Genomic DNA, 24,689 nt, shown 5'->3' on the forward strand with positions numbered 1-24,689 from the left:
CAGAAGCCAGTAGGTGGTTGTTCCTAGGAACTGCAGACCTCTTCCAAGATGTATAAGTAGGTAAGAGGCTTCTCTAGAAAGAAGGCTTTCAGAGAGTTATGTCAGGAAGGCCTTTTTTGACATAAGGCAAGCAGGAATGAAAATAGAGTTTGCGCCAGTGAAGCAGCTTGCAGGGAATGTGATGGAGCCCTTGACTCAAAGTGGCATGTCATTCTAGCAAGTCTGCCTTCTCTCAGCTGGGCTCGCGCTGCAGCGCTATGCTGACCCTTTCTGCCCAAGTGCTCCACATACTGTGCGCCACAGGTCGTCTCAAGAGAGGTCTGCTGCAGAACACAAGAATGATTCAGAGCTTTGGTCATGTTACTTTGAATGGAGACAGGTAAGGAGAACATAGTTAAAAACAGTGCGAAGCAGAGCAGGTGTAGAGCATGTTCTCCTTGCATCTAATCCAGTCAGCGGAATCAAAAATGGGGATATTTTAAAAAATATGAGAAATTCTCATTTATTAAATTGCCACAGTTTGCAGCCAGGAACTTGCATTCAAAAGCCTGGATATTTAGTGTTCAATAGTATCTGATAAAGAATACTACTGAAAAATAATACTGTTAAAACACTTGATGCAGATAACTCTGGAAGGGATCTTAAGCCCCCTGCTTCAAGATTTAAGCCAATCTCCAAATATCAAGGATTAGGAGGAGAACCTCAGGGGACCTGACTATCCCACGTCTGTTCTTGTGAGGCTACTTAGGACTTCCCGGTGTGCCGAACGGTAGCTCTTGCTAGAGAAAGAAAATAGATTGAGTGAATGTTGCAGTTGTTGAAGGGATCAAAGCGGATGCATTCAAAACTTGGCATAGTTTAACAGGGGAACATTCTTTCCCCACAGTAGCTGTTATGCTTTTGATGTTAATTTGAGTTTTGGCCTGTGAGACTTGAGCCTTGTCAAAGTGAGCGGAGCACAGGAGAGACTCCAGGCAGGGACCCGCAGCCTGGGCCCGGGCTGCTTTTGACTTGTGTGACACCATCTGCACTGGTCACTTAGTGTCTCACTGTGTCCTGTCCTAACAACCAGATCAGTTTAGTGCACTGTCATGGCAGTAGGTCAGCCTTTCTTTCAGCCTGGGAGACCTCTTAGCTCTCCTGAGTTGTCACCATAATCATTTTGGCCTGGGGAACAGCTGCCTGCAGAGCAGCAGTATCTGAAGCCAGTGCAAAAACTGCTCACCACCTTTTCTGCTTAGCTCTTGGCCAGAGAGGTGCTTTCCCCAAGATATTCAGCGTTGATTAACGTTTCTCCTGTGCCACCAGTAATGGGAGCATGTGTGAAATCACAGCGCAGGGTTGTCTGTTGCCCTCCGCCGCAAAGGCGGCATAACGGAGTAGCTGGTGAGCAGGGGTGCAGTGCAGGCCTGTGAACAGGGAGACGGTGGGGTGGACACTGCCTGCTCCAGGAGCTGCTTGAGAGGTGTCCTGGCAGGAGAGCCTGCCCCGAGCTCCCATGTTCTTCTTTTCCCCCTCTGCTGCTGCAGTATAACCGGCAGCTGTAGGCCTGGCTCTTCATGGGTCGCTGTAGGCTCTGCGCGCAGTAAACGGTGCAGCTCAGCTCGCTGCTCTGGCAGCCGGGAACATGCCATTCCTCCCACCGTATGACTCGGGAACAGCTCAGCTCTTACGAAAGCTGTCCTCGCTCCGCCTGCCAGCGCGGCCCTCTGCCACGGGCTGTTGCAGGGAACGCCGCGACGGCTCTGGGCATGGGCTGATCTCCTCCCTGCAGATGACTGGGAGCCAGGCCACCCTGACACTACCTGCACAGGAGAGGGTGCTGGAAATCCTGGGAGATTAGTGCACGCTCGTTTGGCTCTGCAGTAGACTCTGGCAGCTCTCCTCCTCCCAGCCACGAAAGCAGCAGGGAGGTATTCCCGAGGCCGGACAGATGACGGGTGTGGAGGGCAGGGGCCTGGGTGTCCAGGTTGCTGGACTCGTGGCACAGCACGCGGCCATCCGCCTTCCTCGAGCGGTATGGCGGCTGCGCTGCTGCTGAGCTCTCCCCAGCACGTCCCGATGCCGCGTCCCCTGTGCGTGCGAGTAGCTCCATGGGCTGCCTGGGCAGGGGCCTCCCGATGGTCTGAAGGGACCAGCTCCTACGTTTCACAAGCGAAGTCTCGTTATCAGGTGAGTGTGCAGCTTTGCTCTGAGGAATTGGGCAAATGACTTCCCAGGCTTCCAGTGATATAACCCCCTGTACTAGAGTTACTGCTAACAAACCTTCCTGGGCTGCTGTTGTGGCTTTGCGGATGCTGCTCAGGTGGGAGCGGACGATTGCTTCATCTGCTGCTCTCTAGCTCTAAGATCATGCAAGGATGTTACTCTTGTCAGGAAGCTCGGGCTGGTGGTCTGCTGGCCTTGACCGCACCTCGGCTAGTTTTGGGTCCTTTGTGCTGAGGCCTGGTTGGAGTTGGCAGCCCGTGAAGCCCTTAGTCTTCCTGCTGCCACTGATGTTTGTTTTGTGAGCTCCTGCCAGGCCACCCCTCCACGCACAGCCCGAAAGAGCTGGGGGTCAAAGGGAGAATCTGCTTCAGCATCTTCAGCATTCAACCCCTTCTCCCCCAGGCAACGGCGTCCTGTTGCTCGCTTCTAGCTGCTGCTCCCTCCGCAGGGCGAGGATGCTGGGGCGTGCAGCCTGCCGGGGGAGCCAGCCCAAGGCTCGCCGGCTTTGGAGATGCCGCTCTGCGCAGGAGCGGGGAGCTGCACGGCGAGCTGGCTGCTGCTGCCCGTCCCAGCCCTGCACGACGCAGATCTGCAAGGGGTAACGGAAAGGCGGGCAAAACTGCTGGCCTGCAGCCCGGCTGCTGGGGGTAACGAGGGCGCGAGGCCACGATGGAGCGCAGGACACGGCAGCCTGCGGGCAAGCTCGGCCCTGGGGCTAGGTGATGTTACAGCAGTGCCGGTCCCTGCTGCGGCGCTGCTTGCAGTGTGTCTCGGCCTCCCTCCAGGGCCCTGGGCCGGCTGGGCTGCATCCTGTGTGCAGAAAGCACTCCTTTCTCGGGTACCTAGCAGGAGAGGAGCCAGCATCCTCCAGCATCCTCCTCCTCCTCCCTGGAGTCCTGCAGTCCCTTGAAAACCTCCCTGCTTTTCCTATCCATGTGCGGTGCTGCTCAGCTGAGCATGGGAAAAAGCTGTAGCTGGGCTCAACAGGAAGGGCCAAGCTCAGGGACATCGGGGCCCTGTGACCAGATGCCAACTGCTGGCATCAGACCAGAGCTGGACGTACGAGAGCTGCCACCGCGGCTGGGAGCAGCCGGCTTGGCTGGTGCTGGAGCTGCCTGAGCGCTGTGCTCCCCCTGCGCGGGGAGAGGAGCAGAGCAGCTGGGGGAGCCTGCATCCCCTTCCCAACAGCTGGGAGAAAGAAAACACGCATCCATGTCAAACATAATATATTTATAGCAAAAATAGGCTTTTTCTGTAGCTTCCATACACAAGGTTTTCTTTCCCCGTACATTTACGCAGTAAACAGGTTGACTGAAGCAGCGTGCACCAGGCTTTTCCGGCTGTCCTCGCTTCAGCCTCCCAGGAGCTATGGGTAGCCCCAGCCCTTCCTCCTCTTCAGCTGTTCTCCTGCGTGGGGGCTCCCCCCCCCCGGGGGTGGGCCGGCTCCTGGCTCAGGCATCCGTGGGTGCCCCCAGCCAGGGCTGCCGCGCAGGGATGGAGCAGCCGGGGGATAAGGGCACGCGCGCCTGCTTGCTTGGCGGAGGGCAGGGTACTGGCTGGGCTGCGTCTGCATGACCGGGGACAGCCCTGGGAGCCGCGGCCGAGGCGGCAGGTTTCCCTCAGCTCATCCGTGCTGACCCCTAGGTTCCCACATCACTATTTTAAGCAGTGAGTGACTGGGCGCAGGACCCCCCCCCCCCCGGCCCGTGCTGCCAGCGCTGCAGCAGGAAGATACAAGCCCTGTGCATGCACCGCGTTGGCTCGGGAAACCGCCCGCGTTTCTACCGACACCGGAGGGGCTTTGGGTGCTGCAGCGCCCGAGCCCGCACAGGAAGGCAAGACGGCCCCTGCAGCAGCGCCCAGTGCCCGGCCGCTGCCAGGGTCCTGCTCCCGCCACCCCCGCCTGCAAGAGCTTCACAGTTTGGCGTTGGCGTGGGGGCAGCACGCGTGCCCAGCCCGCCAGGGTTTGGCACATAAACGGCAGGACACTTACCGCAGCGAGCGCGTCCCCCTCGCAGGAGCGGCGCGGCGAAGGGCCGGGTGCACCTCCCTCCCTGCCCGCGCAGCCCCGCGCCTCCGGGCTGCCCGCGTCGGCCCCTCGGAGCCGGGCGCCGAAGGGCTGCTCCCAGGCGGGCGGCTGCAGCGCCGGGCAGGGAGCCGGCTCTCGCCTTCGGCCCCGCAGGAGCTGCCCTGGCCGCCGGCAGCAGCCCTGCGGGAAAGGAGAGCCCGGTCCGCTGGCGCCTCCCTCGGCCCGCCCGCCCGCCCCGCGTCTTTGGCGGTCCTCCTCGGCCGCGTTCAAGTCTCCAGCATCACACGGACTTGCCTCACAGTTTGGTAATTGCACGTTAACAGGGCCGCTCGGTGCGGCCCACAAGGAGAGGTGGGGGGGAAAAAAGGAAAAAAATAAAATAAAATAAAAGGGAACAAGACAGTCAAGTAAACTAAACGGAGCAATCCCTCGCCGTCCGCCCCAGCACGGCGGGCCGCGCGCGAGTCCGGGGGGGGAGGATGCTGCCCGGCCCTGCCGCAGCACAGCTCCCCGCCGCCTACGAGACCATGTACTGGGTGATGGCCTGCAGGGCGTACAGCAGCTCCGCCTGCATCCTGGCCTCCAGGATGAGGAGATTCACGTGGACCTGCGGGAGAAGCAAGGGAGGTTCGGGCAGCCGCTGCGGCGCAAGCGAGCGGCCGGCCGGCCGGGCTAGCGGCAGCCCGGCTCAGCACCGTGCCCGGCCCGGCCCGGGGGTGGTCGCCCTACCTTTTCACTGTGCTTGAACTGCTTCCAGAACCTGTCAAACATCTCCGGGTTTGTCTTCTCTGGGTAGCAGGTGACAGTTTTAATGTAAACTTTGAGCATTCGCTCCAGGAGATGATTCACTTCCGCGTAGTCGTAGTCGTCGTACCTGCGGGGAGCACGAGCGACGGTCACAACCCAGCCCCTACCGACTCCCTCGCTCGGGGTCTGCTCCGGTGCACGCTGCCACCGTGGGGGACAGCGGCCACCAGGCACCAAGTCCTGCCCCAGAAAGCCTTGGCACGGCCCCCCAGGGTGGCACGGGACGGCTGCGGTGCACACCACTGTCATCGCGGCAGCAAAGTGCCCTCTCCCAGCCGGAGAAGCTGAGGATTTTCTCCATCTCCTGGCCCCATCTCTTTTCCAAGCCAGTCTGCAGGACATCCCAGAGCGCCTGGGGACGCAGCCGAAGCAGGCCGCGCTCCTGCGCCTAGCTCAGCGTGGTTTTCCCCGCGAGGCCGGGAGACGGGGAGGTTTAGCTACCTGATGCCGAACATGCAGTGGATGTAGTTCCAGATGCCCCGCTTGAAGACCGAGGGTTCGCAGCCCTGCCGCTTGGCCATGGCGCTGCTTTGCAGACCATCCACCATGCGAAACTTCTCATCCAGGAGATGCCCGATGTCGGAGTAGAGCCGGTTCACCAGTGAGAAGCCGTGGTCTTCCCAGGAGTAATCCTGTTGAGCACAGCAAGAGGCTTTCACCACTGCATAAAGGAGCCCGGGGCACGTTCCTAGGAAGAGCTGCTGCTGGAGACCTCGGGTGTCTGCGGGCAGCTCTGCCACAAGTCACAGCGTCCCTGATCAGGTGGCTTTTGGATAATTTTGACCCCTGGCGCTGCACTGACCCATGCCTGGCCCAGAGGGCTGATGTGATGAAAACACAAGTCCTCGACGTCAGGTTGATGCTCGCCTCCCCCTCCCCGACGCTCGTCAGACGGTCCCCTTTCTGAGCAGCGCCTCTCCAGCGCAGGGGCGCAGGGACAGCCCTCTCCGGCACGGACTGCAAAAGCAGCTGCCCTCCGGCTGCGCTGGCCCCCCGCGCGATCGGCCGCCCCCCACCAGGGGAAGAGGCGAGGCGACAGCCCAGGCTGCCGCAGGCCTGCGGGTTTATGTCCCCAGGAGAGCAGGAACCTCACCTGGACTCTGAATACCTGCGTCTGATCCTCGTCGCGCCGGGCAAAGTCCTGGTATCCGAAGTCGGGGTCCTGCATGTAGCACGCAAGGTTGGTGGCACCGGTGACTTCCCCATCGAGATCTGGGAGGGAGGAGAGGACGAGTCGGAGCAGCGCTAAACGCAGCTCAGCTCCTGCGCTGCCCTGTGCCCCACGGCCGGGGCGGCCACCGGGCCCGTCCCCGGAGCACGGCTCCTTCCTTTCCCGCTCCCAGCGGCGCCTCTCTGAAGATGTCCCAGCTGCGCCCACAGGGTCTCCTCTGAGCAGGTTGGGGCCTTGCAGGTGGGAGCTGCGATGGCCACGTCCGGCGGACAGGCTGGTGTTTTTGGCCCCCCCCCCAACCCTGGCAGGGAGCTGCTGTCCTGCCCACCCACCTCCGCTCTTTTCCTCTCACCTTCCTCTCGATCCTGTTGCAGCGGCCTCGTCTCCTCTCTGCCCTCAGTCTCGAGGTGGATCCGCTGGATACGTTCCCGGAGGGAATCCAGCTCCATGCAGGAATCCAGAGACTGCTCGGAAATATATGTTATAGCGGTGGTTAGGGCAGCGGCGCCGGCCCCCTCCTGCCCGCGGATCGACCGCCGGGGCTCACCCGCTTGCGACTGATGCGCAGCAGCTCCTGGTTGCAGCCGTTCCCGCTGGCCGCCTCGCAGAAGCACTGGTTCCCGGGCGAGAGGGGCTTCAGCGTGCCCCGGCCGCCCGGCCCCTCTTCCTGCTCGCAGCCGCAGCCGAACACGAAGCTGGCGAGCGCGTGGCAGTGCGCCAGCAGCACCACCGCGTGCACCAGCTCCGCCAGCGACCAGCTCCACTCGCTGATTTTCAGCAGCTTCTGCGGGACGGAGAGAGGCCGGCGATGCAGCGAGAGGAGCACCCGCCTCCCCTCCACCGCCAGCCCCGCTGGGGACTGTCCCCGGCCGGCGGAGGTGGCTGAGGTCCCCGCCGCCAGCGCGCACCCGCTGCCCAACCTCCCGGCCCCGCTACCTCGATGTGCTCCTTGGTGACGAGCCAGGGCCGGTGGGCCAGGATCTTGTTGATCTCGCTGAGGTTGCGGAGCTTGAGCGGGATGAAGTCGAGGCCGCGCAGCCACTGGGGATCGCCTCCCACGCGCAGGAACTGCAGCACGTGCAGGTTCACCAGGTACCTGCAGCGGTGCCGGGCGGCCGCCTGCAAGAGCACGCCGGGCGTGAGCACCCAGCGCTCGGCTCGCCGGGGAAGAGCCGCCCGGCCGCCGGCATGGGGCGAGAGCGCGACAACGATTTCGGGCTCTGCAGAAAAGCCTGCAGCACGAAGAGCGTAGGGCTCGGGGGCTCCCGGGGCAGCGCCGTGCGCTCACCATGATGGCGATGTAGTGGCGGCAGTCGAAGGGCAGCGGGCCGTCCATGTGCAGCAGGTAGTGCTGGGTCTTGAGGAAGCTGTCGAGGTACTGCGGGTGGTAGCCCATCTGCTGGGTCACCGCCTCCAGCCGGCCCCGGCTCGCCAGCGCCTTCACGAACAGGAACTGGGGGCGCTCGGGCTCGCTGCTGGACATCTTCACTACCTGCGGGGAAGAGGCCGTGTCTCAGCAGCCCGACCCCAGCTCCGCATGGGGCCCGGGTCGGCCCTCGGCCCTCGCTCCTGCTTGGACGAGACCAGGAGCGAGCGACATCCCGGCCACCGCAACCTGGCCAGCGGCACACGGAGGGGCTCACGGGTCTCCCCCCGCTCTGACCAAGGAGACCGCGCACCAGCCCCATGGGTTCAAACGCAAGAGTCGACCTGGAAGACCGAATCCTGCACCGCCTCCCGTTCAGCCCTCTTAACCCGCAAGAGCTTCCCCAGGCCGGCACGCACCCCGTGAAAGCGCAGAAGAGCGCCCTAAGGTGAGGGGGGTCCTGCCGCGGCGCCGTGCTCGAACCCGCCTCCTACGGCTGCGGCAGCACCAGCCAACCTCCCCGGCGAGCAGAGCCCAAAGCTGGGTCACCCCGGTCCTTCTCCAGAGGGTGCTGGGAACGGACCACGGGGAGGTGCACAACACCCTGGCCTGGGAAGGTGCTGCACCCGGCATCCACGGCGCGGGCACGGCCGGCCCCGGCACCGAGCTGGCCTTTGCCACACGGACAGTCACGTCCCCAGCTCGTGCTGAGCATCTCTAGGTGGGACGCGGGAGCCCCTCGAAAACAGCGAGCGCCTCTCCCCTCCCAGCGCTCGAGCCTCACGCTGGGCACGCGCCGCCTGGCATCTCCAGCCCGCTCCCGAGCTGCTCCTCGGCAAGGGGACGCGGTAGCCGCTCAAGGACCGGGGTAGGGGGGTGACAGCGGCGCCCACCAGCCCCTGCTGCAGGAGAGGCCGGCCAGGACACCAGGACGCACCCTCACGGCCCGCGGACCGAGGCGCTGGAGACCCGGAGGGTTTGGCGGCCGCCGCGTCCCCCTCGCCTTACCCATCGCCAGCGGCCGTCTCGCCCACCGCGGAGCCCTACGGAGCCTCCTCTTCCGCAGCAGCCGGGCAAACGGCCCCGGGGCGACCCAGAGAAGCCCGGGCGAGCGAGGCCGAAGGGCGCAGGCAGCCGGTGCCGTCGCACCCTCGGAGCCGAGCGGCGCCGACCGTTTTGTGCCGCGCTGCCGCTTCCGAGGACGGCGCCGGCGCGCTCGCCCAGGCGTCGAGGCGCTCGCCGACGGGCCGCCCGGAGCCTCCTCCTCGGCTCTGCCCGGGGAGAGCCCGAGGCCACGGTGAGCGGCGAAGGGAGCAGAAGCGCCGGCTGGGCTGCGCGCAGGGCACGGCGCGAAGCAGGAGGCACCCGCCACGGCGAGCGCTGCGGGAAACACGCGTGGGGCCGCGGCCCCGGCGGAGGCGACCGAAGCGACGGGCCCGGGGCATCCTCGCCCGCAGCAGGTGATGCTGCCGGGGAGGCGGCGGCGGCGGCCGGCTCCCCCCACCCCCCCCGTCCGCGGTGCCGGTAACCGGTAACCGGAGCCCCATTGTGCGGGCGGCGGCAGCGGCAGCGCCCCCGGTGCGCGACGAGGGCAGTGCAGGCGGAGAGAGAAAAACAAGTTTGATTGGCAGTGATGGAGGCACGGCGCCTCCCGCATCCCGCACAAAGGGGACGGAGCCGCCGCACCGGGCACCGGGCACCGGCACCGCGGCGGGGCAGCGCGGCCGCGCCGACCCCGCGCAGCGCGGCGGGAAGAGCCCGGCTCGGCGGTGCCGCAGGAAGAGCCAGGCCGGTACCGGCGGGCGGGCGGGCGGGCAGAGCCGGGGCACGGCCGGGCCCGGTGCCCCGGTGGGGGCCCCGGTGGCGGCGGGGCGGCTCCTACCTGCCCCTGCAGCCGCTGGCACCGGCTTCCTCGGGGGTGCTCCATGCTCTGGGGACACAGGATCATGGTGAGGCCGCGCCGTGCCGTGCCGTGCCGTGCCCCGGTGCCGCCCGCCCCGTCCCGTCCCGTCCCGTCCCGGCCGCCGGCACCGCCGAGCCGGGCACCGCGGCAGCCCGAGCACCGGGAGAGGGGCGTGCCCACCGCCGCTCCTGCGCCAATCACCGCCGCCGTGGGGGGCGGGGCCAAGAGCCGGCGCCCCACCGACCAACCCGCAGCGAGGGGCGGGGCGGCGGCGGAGCCAAGGTTTAGGGAGGGGAGGGGGGGGAGCGGGGGCGGCCGCCGGCCGCACCACGTGGGCAAGGCTGGAAAGTTACCCGTCGGTCAAGTGCCGGCCGCCCCGCCCACCGCGGCAGGGGGCGGGGCTAGAGCGCCTGCCCCGGCCCCGCCCCCGCCGCTGGGGGGCGCCGCGGCGCTGCTGCCCCCCCCCCCACCGTCCCGCCCCGGCGGTTGCCCCCACGCGAGAGCCGTGCAGCCGTGGGCCCTGGTGCGCGGCGGGGGCCGCCCCCCCCCGGCCTCGGTTTTTATTCAGCCTCAGCGGTTCCTGTCCCTCCGGCCGGGCTCCTGCTTCGCCCTGGCGGACGAAGCCGCCTTGCGCTGGGCCCCGTCGTCCTCGGCGGCTGCCGCCGCTGCTCGCCCTGCCGCCTTCCCCTGCTCCGAGGGGCAGCGGCTCACGGGGGTCCTGCCCGGCCGCGGCACCCGGGGACAGGGGGACATGGGGCACGGGGGTGGCAGGGCATGGGGATGGCAGGCACGGGGACAGTGAGCACAGGGGTGGCAGGGCATGGGGCACAAGGTGATGGGACAGCAGGGTGGCAGGGCATGGGGACATGGAGAGTGAGGAATGGGGCACAGGGGTGACGGGGCATGGTGGTGGCAGGGCATGGGGACATGGGGCACGGGGGTGACAGGGCATGGGGATGTGGGGCATGGGGACAGCGAGCACAGGGGTGGCAGGGCATGGGGACATGGAGAGTGAGGAATGGGGCACAGGGGTGACGGGGCATGGTGGTGGCAGGGCATGGGGTGGGTCATGGGGCACGGGGACAGCGATCACAGGGGTGGCAGGGCATGGGGATGCGGGGCAGGGGACCTGGGGCGCAGGGGTGACGGGGCACAGGGGTGACAGGGCATGGGGATGTGGGGCACGGGGACAGGGAGCGCAGGGTTGGGGACATGAGGGCAGGAGGGGCCGGGCAAGCGGGACACAGGGAAGCAGGGCAGGGAGGTGGCGGGGTCGGGGACAAGGGGGCGCGGGGACCCCTGCCGCCAGGCGAGCGCCTGCCGGGTGCGGGGGCTGCAGGGGTGGGAAGGGCCCTGGCACAGGGCTGACGGCACGTCCGTGCCCATCACACGTGGCCTCGGGGAAGGCGACCGGGGCCGTGCTGGCTGCCCCGGGAGCCGGGACCGCTTCCTATAGCCGTTCCCCCCAGCACCACCCCGACCCCTTACCGCCCCGGGGGCTTGCGCGGTGGCAGCGGGCGCCATCTCCACGTTCGCCGTCCTCCTGCCCTCGGGCACCCTCGGGGTCCGGAGGCGGAGGCGGTGCTGGCGCTCGCAGTGCAGCCGCAGGGCCTCTGCGGCCGGAGCCGGGGCGGCGGGCACGTTCGGACGGGCTGCTCCCCGCCACCCGCCCCCCGCGCTGCCGCCCGGCCCCGGCCCCTCGCCCACCTGCCAGTGCCGCGTTGGGCTCCTTGAGGAGGGGCACGAAGGCTTGGTAGGTGTGCTCCTGCTGCGTCCCTGCGGCACGGACCCCCAAAACCCGCCCTGGGTCACCGCCGTCCCGCAGAGACCCGGCGCCTTCGCCGCAGCCCCGGCGGGCGGTGGGGGGGGGGGGACAGGGGGGACGGCTCTGCCTGCACCCACCGGGCGCACCGAACTCCACGCGGCACACGTAGTAGGGGCCGGGGGCCGGGAGGGACTTGCTGGCCCGTTCGCTCGGCAGCTTGGCCTGGAAGAGCAGCTTGGGGGTGCCCAGCTGGTCGCACAGGTCGATGACGGCTGCAAAAGGCAGGGGTGGGCGTGCGGGGCGCCGGACGGGCCCCGGCCCCCCGCCCCGCTGCCCAACGGCCCCCCCGCCCGGCGCTCACCTCCCGCCGGGACCCCCGCCTTGCTCCGCACGTAGGCCAGCAGCAGCAGCACCGGGCAGTCGGTGTTGGCCAGGAAGCGCTGGTTATCTGCGAGGACAGGGTGGCCGCGACCGTGCTTGGGACCCCCCCCCCCCGCTGCCACCATCCCGAGCGCCCCCGGGGGCGCTGGGACCCCCCCGGCGGGGCGCTCACCGCCGTGCCTGACGCAGATGAACATGCCACCGGCGCCGTGGGCTGCGGGGCCCGGCGGCCCCACGGCGGTTGTGAGGTCAGAGCGGGGCCGCCGTGGGCGAGGGGCTCTGCCAGGACAACCCCCCCACCCCCGGAGCTGTGTCCCCCCCCCCGCCCCGGGGCCCTCGGACGCGAGACGGGCCGAGGCCAAGCGCAGCAGAGCTTTATTGCAGCCGCGAGGCCGAGCTGCTCGTTACAGAGCTGGAAACGCTGGGCAGCCCCTGGCACCTGCCCCGCCGGTGCCCCCCCGGGCGGCCCGCTGCACCGCCACGGCGCCTCCCGTCCCCCCCCCGTCACCGCCACTGCCGGCCGCGCCGAGGGGTCCCGCGCGGGAGCAGGGAGAGCGGGGGGCTGCTTGGTGGAGGCTGGCTGGAGGCGGGGGGCAGAGGGCGGCGGGGCGAGCGCCGGGGGTCACGCTCCCACGTAGCTGTTCTCGCAGGGGCTGCGCTCCCGGGTGCCGGCGGGGGCCCCGGGCACGGCTGGCGGCTGGTTGCTGCCCTCCCAGAGGGGCTCGCAGCGCTCCTTGGGGGGCAGCTCGCTCACGTAGCAGAGGCTTTCGCTGTAGTTGGGCTTGAAGCTCTCCACGACGTCTTTGGGGACACCGGTCCATTCCTCCAGGAAACGAGAGCGGGCTGAGAGGGGCCGGCAGGGCCAGCGGGGCCGGGGTGCGAACCGCCAGCCTCCGCCTGCAGCCGCGCAGCGCCCCAAAACCGCCCGGCGGCCGCCTTACCTGGAAGTTGCCTTTGTGCTTGATGAAGAGCTCATCAAAGTTCTTGCTGGGATTGGGGATCCTGGGCATGAGGATGACCCACACCCTGCGCGGGAGGGACGGGTTGCAGGGGAAGGGCCGCCCAGCAGCGCTGCCCCGCTCCGGCCCCCGGCCCCGGCCCGGCACTCACCTTTCCATACGGACCAGTAAGATGACGAGGACCAGGAAAAGCAGACAGGAGGCGATGGGGACGAGGACCGTGTGGACCCAGAACCAGCGCAGCTGCTCCTCTGCGGTGCCTGCAAAGAGCTAGGGTGGCACGGACCCCTCGCTGGCACACCGCCCTGGCGGAGGCCGCGCTGGCCCGGTGGCACCCCCGCCGCGCGCGGGCCCTGGCCCTCGGCCGGTGGGGCCGGGAGGCTGCGATGGCCCACGGCGGAGCCCAGCTGGGAGCGGAGGGCTGCGCAAGGAGCCCCTTCCCTGAAGCCACGTTGTCACCACGACTTGCTGGCGACCCCGTGCTGGGCTGGCCGCGCCGGAGCAGCCCTACCGGGCAGAGCTGCATCCCCTACCATGTTTCAGCCAGTTTGCTGATGGTAAAAGGCATCTCGTCCCACTGGCTGTGGGTGCTTATCTTTGTGAGCGCCGGCGATGCTGCTGCCCGGGCACCGGGCGCCCGGCGCCCTGCTGGGGCTTCCCCTGGTCTTGCCCTGACACCTCCTGCCTCGGGCGAGTTTTCTTGTTTTCTTGCATGGGCCTGCACCTACCCTTGCTGGTGGTGTTGCTGCCCCAGACCACGGGCACGCTCCACTCGCTCCAGAGCTGGGTGCTGCCGCAGTAGCTGTTGATCTTGCTCCGCACGTAGAAGGTGTAGTACTTCTCGTAATCCACGCTGGGGAAGGAGAAGATGTCTCCTTGCACCTTGTGCTCCTGCAGAAGATGAGGGCCAGGCGATGAGGGCCGGCGTCCAGCACTGCCGCGGCGGCGGCTGGTGTGCAGCTCGTCCCCGGGCGCAAGCACGCGACCGCCGGCGCCGTGGAGGCCGGGCAAACGCACAGGGGCACCCGCCAAGCTGCCCGGCTTTGGGGGCTCTCACCGTCCAGGTGGTGTCCTTGTTGCTCTTGTACTTGACGGCGTGCTCCAGGCACTTGGTCTTGGGGTACGGGGAGCTCCAGGTCAGCTGCAGCTGGTTGCTGCTCAGGTTGTGGATGGTCAGGTTGACGGGTGCCTCCGGTTTCACTGCAAGGCACAGGCGGTGCCCGGGTGAGCACCGTCCCCGCAAGCGGGCAGCCCTGCCCAGCTGGGCCCCGGGGACCCCTAGCCCCACAGCCAGCCCCATCATACCGAGGTCCTGCAGCTCCATGCGCTCGCTGGGGATCTCGAGGGTCTTGCCATCGAGGCTGGCGTTGACGCGGACGTGGAAAGGCTTGAACTGGATGATCTCGCTCTGGTTGAAGCGGCAGCCGACGCTGACGCCCTGGTCCTGCAGGTAGTGCTTGCACTCCACCGCGGGCAACTGGTTCCCGTACCTGCGTCACGGCGGGTTATGGGGGGTCCTCGGCCCCCGGCGCTCCCCGCGTGCCCTGCACACAGAGCCTCCCGCCAGCATGGGCCGGGCCCTGGGGTGCCGGCGGCCGCTGCCGCGCGGTGCCGAGCCCCAGCCCAGACGGTGCCCGCGAGCCCCTCGGGCGGGGGAGCCCCATGGGGAGGGGACACCTACCAGTAGTAGAGGGAGTAGTTGGTTGTGAGCGTCTCTCTGGTCCCCCACGTGCAGGTCATGTACTCCTCGTTGAAGAGGATGCACTCCACCCCTGCAAGGGACACAGAGCTCGAGGCACCCGCGTGGGCGTGCTTCCCCCATGTCTACCCTGGACCTCTTCCGCTGCAGCCTGTGGCCATCACTGCGGGCTCTGCCCAAGAGTGACACGGAGGGGCAGCTCCTTTCCACCCCCTTAGCATCACGCCTCCTCCCCAATTGCATCTGGAGACTTTTCACACTCCCATTGGCCTTTCTCTGCGTAAGCAAAATAACCGCAGCTCTGCAGGGTTGAGCTTTCACGTCACGCGCTGTGGGGCGGCTTTCCTGCAAGGCCGTGTCCGAACTACCCTTGTTCAGGCAGCACCGACCGGCGTTTGCTGGCGCAGCGCTCGGTGTCGATGACTCACGCGCCACCGGCCACCAACGTGAGCCCCAAAACTTCCTCCAAAGAGCTGCGACGGAAGCAGATCTTCACCTTATATCCGCGCAACCGGTTCTTCTTGCTTAACTGTTGCACCTGGTTTCATCCCAGTTCCTCAGCTCACGTCCGTTATTCGCCCCGAGGCCGCTGTTGGAGCCCCGCACCAGCCGTCCCTGCTGGTCTGGCGCCAGCCCCTGACGGGCTGTCTTGCAGGACAGCACGGAAACCTCTCGCTGCTGCCAAGCTGCAGGACACCAACCCCTTTTCTTTACTTTCCCTGTCCTACAGGGGACTCAGGGGGCCGCCAGCATTGGAGCCCGGTGTCTCCCTGTTGGCTAAACTCATCGGTTACTTGCAAGTGCTCTGCGTGTCCCTGTACGGTCGGGGAACGGAGGTGATGCTGGCCTATCCTTGCACCGCACTTCCTCCTTTTGAAAGACAGATGCTGTGCTTGCTTTTTTCCAGCGCCGTCCTTTCTTGCGGCTGTTTTCGGCGGTAACCGGCAGGGCGGGGGGTTGCTGAGCCCTGGCGGTTTCATTTCTGCAGGAAGCAGACTGCTGAGCCCTGGGGCGCCCACCAAGCCCCTCCAGGAGGGCCCGCGCGCCAGCTCTGCCCCCTCCTTCCTGCGGCGCCGGCCGCGGCGTGCCGGCTCGGATCCTGCCCACGCGGCACGGTCCGGCGGCCCCGGCACGGCTTGCACTGCCGGGGGCCGCATCCGGCCTCAGACCGCAGCTCCGATGGAAGCTGCTAGCGAAGCCCTTGAAAGCAGGCTGCTGAACCAGCTGTTGGCGGCGGTGACCTTTGCTGCAGGCTCACAGAAAATAATTTTTCCACCAAAAATCATGCAATTGGATCCCGATTCCATTCAGAGTTTAGGGAAAAAAAAAAAAAAAAAAAGGAGGGGGGCATGAAAGGGAGGAAAGCTGGTCCTCCTCCCGCAGCGAGTGATTCAGCTCCGACGTGGGAGTCAGAGGTCTCCTCGTTCCCGTCACCTTTCCGAGGTCTCAGACAATCTGCTTACTTCGCTCCTTCTAAATACCACGCTTCCTTGCTGTAAAAGCCAGTGCAGCCTAAAGTACAAAGCCTGCATTAAGAAACCGTGCGCTTCTCCTGCACATTTCGATTACCTGTGTTTTGCTAACAGGAAACCGTGCTGAAGTGATGTTTGCATCAGTGATGTTGAAGTCTACTTTCCATAAACAAGATTTTCCAGAGGAAATGCATGTTTACCATTTTCTAACATAACAAAGACGAAGAAACCAGAGAAATGTACATTGAATCACAATCGTTTTGATAAGGATTTGGAAACAGAGTGCATCTTCCTAGCAGCCGAAGCGGGCCACAAATAACAGAAGGGCTGAATTTGTTTTGAAATCAAGTATTTTACTGGCTGCCAGCCAAGAAGAAGTTAACTTTCCATTGGAAAATAACTAAAGCCAGAAATGCAAAACGAGGTTAAACTCGGTTATTTCAATCTGGAATCAAGCTTTTCGATCTTAAAACGATGGCGTTCGTTCCCGGAGGGCCGGCGGCAGGTCCGACCCCGCAAGGGGCAGGCAGGAAGCATGGTTTTGGGGTCCGGGCCCGAGCCCGTCCGCCGTCCCGGCTTGGGGGCACGTCCGCGCGCGGCAGCACGGAGCGAACGCGCCCCGAGGCCGGGCCGGGGGAGGCGTCCCGCTACCCGCCGCCCCGGCCGGACGCGCCAGCCCGCGTGGCGCGGCTGGGACGATAAAAGAGGACGAGGACGGAGATGAGCGCAGACACGCGTCTGCTGATGGCGGCGCTGCCCGTCCCAGGCGTCGCAGATACCGATCTGCGCCCGGCATCCTGCTACCGACCGAGGCCGGGGCCGGGCCGGAGCATCCCCCGCCGTGGGGCTGGGAGCCGTGGGGCCGGGGCAGCGCGGCGTGGGGAGCCCGCTCGGCCGCCGCGGCCTACGTCCTGCCCTCGCCCCGCCGTCGCTCAGGGCCTCCGTGGCCGACCCCCCGGAAGAGAAGCGGTGTGGCCCACCCGGCCCCCCCCCCCCCCCAGGGCAGCCGTGCCCCCTTACCTGGGGGGCGATGGGTGGTGGCGAGGCAGCGGCCCGGCCCGCCGAGGAGGAGGAGGGGGAGGACGGGCGCGAGGAAGGCGGTGGGCCGCGGCATGGCGGGGTGCGCGGCGCGACCTGCCCCAGCGCGTGGTCCGCTGCACAATGCCGCCGGCTTCCGCACCCGCCGCCGCTTCCTGCCCCACGGCGCCGCCCCGGCGCCAGCCCCACGGCTGCCCCGCCGGGCCCACCTCGCGGGTCGCCCCCGCCGCCCGGCCCGAGGGGCTCGCGCCTCGCCCCCCCCCCCCCCGGGGGTGGGGGGGGCTCATGGCCTGCGCCACCGCAGCCCCCCACCGCCGTCCGGCCCACTGGGACCCCACGCGGCCCTGCGGGCTGCCCCACGGCTCGTCCCACTGGGGCTGCCCCACGGGCAGGCATGGGGGCCCCCTGCCCAAAGCCCACCGTTGGCACCCCGGGCTGGGCCTCCTCGAGGGATGGGTGGTACTGGGAGCCACTGGGGCAGGCAGTGGGATGGGGGGGGGGGGGCCGTCATGGGGAGGGTAGTTGTGTGGGGTGGTCATGGGGGGCAGCAGTCATAGGGGGATGGTCATGGCGGTGCTCATGGGGGGATTATTGGGGTAGTTATGGGGGGCAGCTATGCGGGGCAGCTATGCGGGGTGGCCGCAGGGGGGAGGGAGTTACAGGGACAGCAATGTGGGGCACTTATGGGGGCAGCCATGGCGAAGGGGGGCAGGGTCACGTGACCTCCTTCCACCTCCCCGCCCCCCCCCCACTTTCCCGGCGCGGCGCACGCGCACTGGCTCCGCCGGGGGGGGCCAATCGCCGCCATGCGCCCCTCGGGCCGCTCCGGCTATCTTCGACACTTTCCGCCTGCGCCCAGGAGGGCTCGGGAATTCTCGGCGGTGCTCGGGTATCTTCGTCTCCTTTCGGCTCCGGCTCGGGAATTTCCGGCTCCCCTCGGCCTCCTCCGTGACAGCGGCGCGCCGCTCGGGCGGCCCCGGCGGCGCAGGGCGCAGGCGCGGGCGGCCCCGGCGGTCCTTGTTGTGGCCCGGCCGCTTCTGACCGCCGGCCGGGATGGCGGCTTTCGGCGTCCTCAGCTACGAGCACCGCCCGCTCAAGCGCCCGCGCCTCGGCCCGCCCGACGTTTACCCGCAGGACCCCAAGCAGAAGGAGGTGCGGCCCGGTTCGGCTCGGCCCGGCCCGGCCGCGGGGGTGGGGGACGCCGGGGGCGCGGCGCTGGCCGCCGTGCAGCCGGGGCCTGGTGTAGGGACCCTGCGGCGGGGCCGCCCTGGCGGGTGGGGGGGCCCCGGCGGAGGGGAGACCTGTGTCCCCAGCCTGGGGGAGGCTCCGGCTGAGCGTCCCGGGGGAGAGGGGACGCCTGTGCCCCTCTGGCTGGGTTTGGGGCCTGCTGAAGGGGCTCCCCTGGGGGTGTGTGTATGGGGACGCCTGTGCCCCTCTGGCTGGGTTTGGGACCTGCTGAAGGGGCTCCCCTGGGGGTGTGTGTATGGGGACGCCTGTGCCCCTCTGGCTGGGTTTGGGGCCTGCTGAAGGGGCTCCCCTGGGGGTGTGTGTGTTTGGGGACGCCTGTGCCCCTCTGGCTGGGTTTGGGGCCTGCTGAAGGGGCTCCCCTGGGTGTGTGTGTGTATGGGGATGCCTGTGCCCCTCTGGCTGGGTTTGGGGCCTGCTGAAGGGGCTCCCTGGGGGTGTGTGTGTATGGGGACGCCTGTGCCCTTCTGGCTGGGTTTGGGGCCTGCTGAAGGGGCTCCCCTGGGTGTGTGTGTGTATGGGGATGCCTGTGCCCCTCTGGCTGGGTTTGGGGCCTGCTGAAGGGGCTCCCTGGGGGTGTGTGTATGGGGACGCCTGTGCCCCTCTGGCTGGGTTTGGGGCCTGCTGAAGGGGCTCCCCTGGGGGGGTGTGTGTATGGGGGCGCCTGTGCCCCTCTGGCTGGGTTTGGGGCCTGCTGAAGGGGCTCCCCTGGGGGTGTGTGTATGGGGACGCCTGTGCCCTTCTGGCTGGGTTTGGGGCCTGCTGAAGGGGCTCCCCTGGGGGTGTGTGTATGGGGGCGCCTGTGCCCCTCTGGCTGGGTTTGGGGCCTGCTGAAGGGGCTCCCCTGGGGGTGTGTGTATGGGGATGCCTGTGCCCTTCTGGCTGGGTTTGGGGCCTGCTGAAGGGGCTCCCCTGGGGGTGTGTGTTTGGGGACGCCTGTGCCCCTCTGGCTGGGTTTGGGGCCTGCTGAAGGGGCTCCCCTGGGGGTGTGTGTGTATGGGGACACCTGTGCCCCTCTGGCTGGGCTTGGGGCCTGCTGAAGGGGCTCCCCTGGGGGTGTGTGTATGGGGATGCCTGTGCCCCTCTGGCTGGGTTTGGGGCCTGCTGAAGGGGCTCCCCTGGGGGTGTGTGTATGGGGACGCCTGTGCCCCTCTGGCTGGGTTTGGGGCCTGCTGAAGGGGCTCCCTGGGGGGGAGGGGACCTCTGTGCCCCTCTGGTTGAATTTGGGACCCAGTGACCCAACCCTGGTTGAGCCCCCCTGGGGCAGGTTTGGGGCCCTCATGCCTGTCAGCGCAGCTTCCCCTCCCCAAGCCTTGTTCTGGGCACAGCCTGGTAGCGAAGGCCTTGTGGCCGGTGAGTGGAGCTTATCCAGGCCTCCTGCTGTCTCTGCGCTGGGCAGGCAGTCGTGGCAGGGATAGGAGCTGCCGAGCTCGCGTAGAGGTGCCTCGCTGGGTGGTGCTGATCATCTTTCTCCTGCAGGATGAGCTGACTGCTCTAAATGTCAAGCAAGGTTTCAATAACCAGCCGGCTGTCTCCGGGGATGAACACGGCAGCGCCAAAAACGTCAATTTCAATCCTGCCAAGGTGAGAGCCCTCTGGAGCAGCGCGGGTGCCCAGCGGCCGCAGGGACCGTCGGGTCGGTCCTCCACGGTTCTGGATCTCGTACCTTCTACGTGTTCATAGCTAGGAGCTCTTCCCTTTAGAATGGATGTTTTATGACAACGGAAGACTAGAGCATCAGTAGCAGGAATCTTCTCCCAAATTGATTGGGTTACGTTATTGCCCTGGTTGAAGAGAGGATTTCTTGAAACATCTGGCAGTTTAAATGTGGGAGTTACATAACAGACCTTAACTTCATCTTTCCCATCTCTGAAATCAAGATGGTAACTTCCTGGTCTCCCTCACGAGAGGAGCAGTAATGAACTGGGATGGAAAGAAATCAGTAAGCACAGTATTTCTGTTTCTCTTGGCTGACATCCATGCCAGAGGCCTTCTATCTGGTTTGACTTAAGTTTGTATAAAGAGTTGTGTCCATCTGAACTTGAGTCTCTGCTCGTTTATTGAAAATGTTTAGTCCTCCTGTATAGAGTCTTCCTGAAGTGCTCCTCTTTACAAATACAAAACCTGCCAATAATTCTCATTGTTATATGTCTCAAAAGCTCACGCTAATGAGACTTCTGGTAGGAAGGACAGATAGAAAGGACAGATAGGATTTTAAGCGTGTAGAACAGGTCTTTGAGCTATAAAATGTAATTTATCTTTTTTCCTTCTTCCTTCAGATCAGTTCAAACTTTAGTAGTATTATTGCAGAAAAGCTGCGCTGTAATACACTGCCTGACACGGGAAGGCGGAAACCCCAGGTGAATCAGAAGGATAACTTTTGGCTGGTAACAGCACGTTCTCAGAGTGCCATAAACAACTGGTTCACAGATCTGGCTGGAACTAAGCCCCTCACTCATCTCGCCAAAAAGGTACGTTACAGGGTAGGCTGCCTGGCAGGGCAAAGCGTGTTATCTGTGCTTATTTCTGAAATGTTCATTTGGTTTCACTATTGGCATTTGGTTCGTTTGGCTGTACTATTTGGAGAAGTTTCTTCTGTGCGCGTCGCTTGAAGCTTTCAGCTTGAAGAGCAGATTCAGGACTTGTATTGCAGTAGTTGCAGTCTCCCCACCCAAAGAACTGGTTCAGAGGTCAGGCTCAGCTTTGTCTTTTGGCTTATATAATATGACTGACTTATTTTGGGGTTCTGATGCTTTTCAGAGGAGCTGCTGCTGTTGCCCTCGGTTGGCCTGTTGTTTTGATTAGGGCCATCCCTATTGTGAGGGGGTTTCCAAGTTCTCAAAAGTCGTAGTGAGAATTACGGGAAACAAGCAGCCAAATGACTTCCCAGACTTCTATTGCGGTGGCATGTGTTTCAGTTTTTAAACTGAGAAGTTGTTTGTGCATTAGCCTGGCTGAGACCAAACTATAAAATGTTTCTACACAACACATACTAGTTTCCCAAGTTCCCTGTTCATAGGCCCACTCTGATAGAGTAGGACCTTTCTTTCTTCTTCCACACCCGGAAGAATTCAAAAATGCTACCATGGCAACATCTAGCCCTAGATGCCAGAGCACAGAAACATAGTTCCCTGTTGTGGATTAGTAGCAGAGCACGTAGTTTAGCAGCTGGAGTTTGCCTGACCCTTGGAATTTTGAGTCAATTTTGGGAAAATAGTCAGGCTTCCCCAGGATCTCTTTTTGTAACCATCTAGTCCTTGCATCCTTGTACGTTGGCTATTTGTCTCTCTTGAAGTCTTTGTGAAAACCCGAGCCTTTCAGGGCCTTCCCCAGCTTCCTGCAGTATGCTCCATCAGCCTTCATCAGCTTAGATGTGAGCACTGCTGCAGTCAGAGGCCACAGGTTCAGATAGCCAAGCTATCTGTCTTTGTGTCTTTGAGACATCAGAGAATAATTGGGAAGGAATGTTAGAAACATAGCAAGTGAGTGAATCAACAGTCGTTAGTTTAGGGACTTTTTGATACCTACCGAACACACTTGTTTTCTGTGAATTTATCTAATCCCTTTGTGAATCCATCCCTCCTTTTGTTCTCCATAGTATCCTGTGGAAACAAGCTCTATAACTTTACTTCCTCAATGTGATGTGTTATTCTCTGTTTTATAAATCTACTGTCTGATAATTTCACTGTATCGTATGTTGAAATTTGAAACTTGGATTAATGAATTCTTTCCTACTATAAATACTAAATTTCCTTTTTCTGCCCCTCTTCTGTTGGCCGCTCATGATTTTATAAGACGTTGTAAACGAAACAGAGCGATTACGAAACTTAAGCGTCCTATCTCTTCGGTTGCGCTCATACAGAAGGTACTCTGTGCTTCTGATTCAGTCCGTAGTCTGTACCTTTCTTCGTTGTCCGCATCCTCTCTGGATAACCAGAGCTGTTTGCAGGATTCAGAGTATGGATTTACAGTGATGTAATTATGTTTTCTGTCTTCTTTCCATTTATTTCTTAATGCTTCTGATTATATTGACATGTAGCTCTAGTATTGTTGCTTTCTGGCCAGAGGTGAATTCTTGCAGTAGGTTTCTTGCAACACATAGCAACACAGTACTTTTTTTTTTTTCTTATTTTTCTTCCCTGCACAGTTTGCAGAGCCTATAGTATGTGTGGCTGTTTTGGAATAGTTCCTTTCTAAGTCCTTGGTTGTTGTTTCCCCCTCCCTGTTGTTACAGGTGCCCATCTTTAGCAAGAAGGAAGAGGTCTTCGGTTATTTGGCAAAATACACTGTTCCGGTGATGAGAGCAGCCTGGCTCATCAAAATGACTTGTGCCTATTATGCTGCCATCACAGAAACCAAGGTGAAAAAGCGGCATGTCATCGATCCCTTCATTGGTAAGCACCTTCTGTGGAGCACTAGTTTTGTTTGTCCTTGGTGTTCCCGTCTCAGGCTGCTCTTGAATGGTAAGAGGTTGCTTGAAAATCAATGTACGCTTGTTTCCTGCTGGATAAATGCTAGAGTTACGATGTGCGTAACTGTCTAAAGCAACAGGGCCGACCTGTAAGGGCACTCTCTTGAAAAGTAAGTCTCGGTAGCCATAAATACTTCCTTATAGCCTGCCTCTTCTTTCTCCCCCTCCCTTCTGATAACTCCCCGTTAAGTTCTGCTGTGCCCCTGCAGCCCGTAAGCTGGTTTTCTCTTAACACTTACAGATTTCCAGTTTTTATGAAGTATCACTAAGCTAGGTTAGTTTCTTCTTGAGTGAGCAAGTACGTTTCCCAGAGAATTCCAATATATTATTGCCTGTTCAGATTTCTGGTCTTTTTAGGCCTCACTGGATCCTCTATCGAATGTCCTTTGTGTTCTGGCCTGCTCCAGATTATTGCAGTCTAGGACCTCTTCTGTCTGTTTTCTGGTTTGTATGGCTTTCACTGCAGTATCTGACCACACACACGCTCCTTTAAAAAGCAGTATTAGCAGCTAAGGTCCGTGGATTTTTTTTTCTACTTGTTTATCTTTGGTATAAAAATTACACAGGCTTCTTAATTCTATTCTGAGAGGTTGATCAGTTTATTGGATATATTTATTCCATTTAATCTCCTCTGTCTGTGGAAGTTTGTCCTACTGCTGACCCTTTGAGTACTGTTTGTTTCAGGATGTTGCATGTTTTATCCTGGGTTTTGTCATCTTTATTGTCCCAGAGGAGAGTAATAGTGTTATTTTGTGCATCAAGTTTGTCTGTGACACCGTTATAGTTTGGTAAAAATAGTTATTTAGAAGATTAGCTGATCATGGCTTTACCCTGGTGTCTGAAACGGGTTAAGGAACAAATTCAGACTTGAAGTGTTTCCAGTGTTTCTGATGTCTGTCAGATTACCGAGGATGCTAAATCAGACTGGCCTAACACTGCTCCCTGCTGGAAATCCTTTCCTCTCCACTTGCTGATTCTCAGCAACAGCTGTGAAGGAATCTTTCGTCCTAACTTTTCTTGTATGAAGACAAAGCGGCTTTCCCCCCGCCCGGCACAGAAGCTTTTCCCTATGTTCCCTATTGCAGTGCACGCTTTTTCCTCCGTGCTGCCTCCAGTTCATAGTGAAGCTAATATTCTGACACTTACTTTCCTTTCTTTATGTTTCTGTCCTCCTCAAACAATAGGAAATGTCTGGATTTCTACCAGGCACCTGCCTGTTTTTGCCTTCCTTCTCTTTGCTGCTATACTCATTGCTACCCTGTTTTCTTTTCTCCAGAATGGACGCAGATCATCACCAAGTACCTGTCAGAACAGCTGCAAAAAATTGCCGAGTTCTATAGGCAGCTCCCAGGTCAAGGCTGTGGTTCGCCGTCTGGGCCAATGCCCCAAGAGGTGGAACAAGCTTTGAAGCAGTGGGATTACAATGAGAAACTCGCCATGTTCATGTTCCAGGTGAGGGACTGGAGGCAGTTTCTGGGTGGGTGTGTGGCACAGGGGGACTAGGGAAAGGGTGTGCAAAGGGATTCATTTTTGCAGAATACGCTGTTTCTATGAGTAGGCTTCCAGGGCTGGATGTAGTTTTGAGCGCAGTGGAAGAGGGCACAGAATTGTGTAAACTTCTAGAGTATTTCCGCTTTCAGAAAGCAAGCAGCTGCTGTTGCTCTGCCCGACCTCGCTGGGTGTTGCTTTTGCTTTTGTCCATTTGCTGTGCCATTGTCTATGTGCAGGATGGCATGCTGGACCGGCATGAATTCCTGACTTGGGTCCTTGAGTGCTTTGAGAAGATACGATCAGGAGAAGATGAATTTCTGAAAATGCTCCTACCCCTGCTGCTGCGGGTAAGAACAATTTACCCATCTGACTTCAGGACAGCACTAGCTTCCTCTGTTGTCAGTCCCCTCCCTGTTGCCTGCGGGATGATGAGCTATTTTGCTCTGAGAACACTAGGGAGTGACCTTCTATTTGAGTGTCATTTGGCAGCTGATGCAAGGAAATCTTTTGTCCTGACTTGTGTGGTTTTTTTTTTTCTTTCTTTCTTTCCTTACCATGTTTCCCTGCTCTAGACCTGGTAATCCCTGCCCATGTCATAACTGTGATAGTCAGATTCTTGGGATTCGTTGCCCACTACTGCAGGGAAACGGCTTTTCTTTCCTTCTGTCACAACATATTCTAGCT

General features: G+C 62.4%; 3 protein-coding genes across 12 annotated transcripts in view; 1 reads left to right on the forward strand and 2 right to left on the reverse strand.

Annotated features, from left to right (window-relative positions):
- Positions 1–3,421: 3,421 nt before the first annotated feature.
- Positions 3,422–11,248, reverse strand: LOC104150593 (sestrin-3-like). 3 transcript variants are annotated; one of them, XM_068957151.1, is made up of 11 exons: positions 11,192–11,248; positions 10,973–11,097; positions 9,464–9,511; positions 7,504–7,707; positions 7,152–7,334; positions 6,763–6,999; positions 6,568–6,679; positions 6,138–6,256; positions 5,486–5,676; positions 4,967–5,111; positions 3,422–4,844 (listed from the first exon to the last, which is right to left on the reverse strand). In XM_068957151.1, exons 2-11 carry the CDS (start codon positions 11,006–11,008, stop codon positions 4,755–4,757), a joined length of 1,365 nt encoding a protein of 454 aa, XP_068813252.1. In that variant the 5' UTR covers positions 11,009–11,097; positions 11,192–11,248; the 3' UTR covers positions 3,422–4,754. The 3 variants fall into 3 exon arrangements, with proteins under 3 accessions (XP_068813252.1, XP_068813253.1, XP_068813254.1); XM_068957152.1 differs by lacking the exons at positions 9,464–9,511; positions 10,973–11,097; positions 11,192–11,248 and adding an exon at positions 8,519–8,742; XM_068957153.1 differs by lacking the exons at positions 9,464–9,511; positions 10,973–11,097; positions 11,192–11,248 and adding an exon at positions 8,001–8,454.
- A 741-nt stretch (positions 11,249–11,989) lies between these two features.
- Positions 11,990–16,939, reverse strand: IL2RG (interleukin 2 receptor subunit gamma). Of its 2 annotated transcripts, none has more exons than XM_068957154.1 (8): positions 16,781–16,939; positions 14,271–14,361; positions 13,895–14,079; positions 13,647–13,789; positions 13,318–13,480; positions 12,741–12,849; positions 12,572–12,656; positions 11,990–12,453 (listed from the first exon to the last, which is right to left on the reverse strand). In XM_068957154.1, the coding sequence occupies exons 1-8, from the start codon at positions 16,872–16,874 to the stop codon at positions 12,253–12,255; spliced, it is 1,071 nt and encodes a 356-aa protein (XP_068813255.1). In that variant the 5' UTR covers positions 16,875–16,939; the 3' UTR covers positions 11,990–12,252. The 2 variants fall into 2 exon arrangements, with proteins under 2 accessions (XP_068813255.1, XP_068813257.1); XM_068957156.1 differs by lacking the exon at positions 16,781–16,939 and adding an exon at positions 14,785–16,204.
- Positions 16,940–17,736: 797 nt separating this feature from the next.
- The window catches only part of MED12 (mediator complex subunit 12), a 38,372-nt gene continuing 31,419 nt past the window's right edge, over positions 17,737–24,689 (forward strand). For 6 of the 7 annotated variants that reach the window (XM_068956846.1, XM_068956850.1, XM_068956848.1 and 3 more), the window contains exons 1-6: positions 17,743–17,950; positions 19,523–19,627; positions 20,323–20,514; positions 22,278–22,437; positions 23,791–23,966; positions 24,242–24,352. In XM_068956846.1, coding sequence (XP_068812947.1) covers positions 17,852–17,950; positions 19,523–19,627; positions 20,323–20,514; positions 22,278–22,437; positions 23,791–23,966; positions 24,242–24,352 — 843 coding nt within the window. In that variant the 5' untranslated portion in view covers positions 17,743–17,851. Of the gene's footprint in view, positions 17,951–19,522; positions 19,628–20,322; positions 20,515–22,277; positions 22,438–23,790; positions 23,967–24,241; positions 24,353–24,689 lie in introns of all 7 variants that reach the window. The other variant, XM_068956847.1, reaches the window with a different exon arrangement.

Source organism: Struthio camelus, chromosome 11, assembly GCF_040807025.1.
Source record: "Struthio camelus isolate bStrCam1 chromosome 11, bStrCam1.hap1, whole genome shotgun sequence".
Taxonomy (NCBI): Eukaryota; Metazoa; Chordata; class Aves; order Struthioniformes; family Struthionidae; genus Struthio; species Struthio camelus.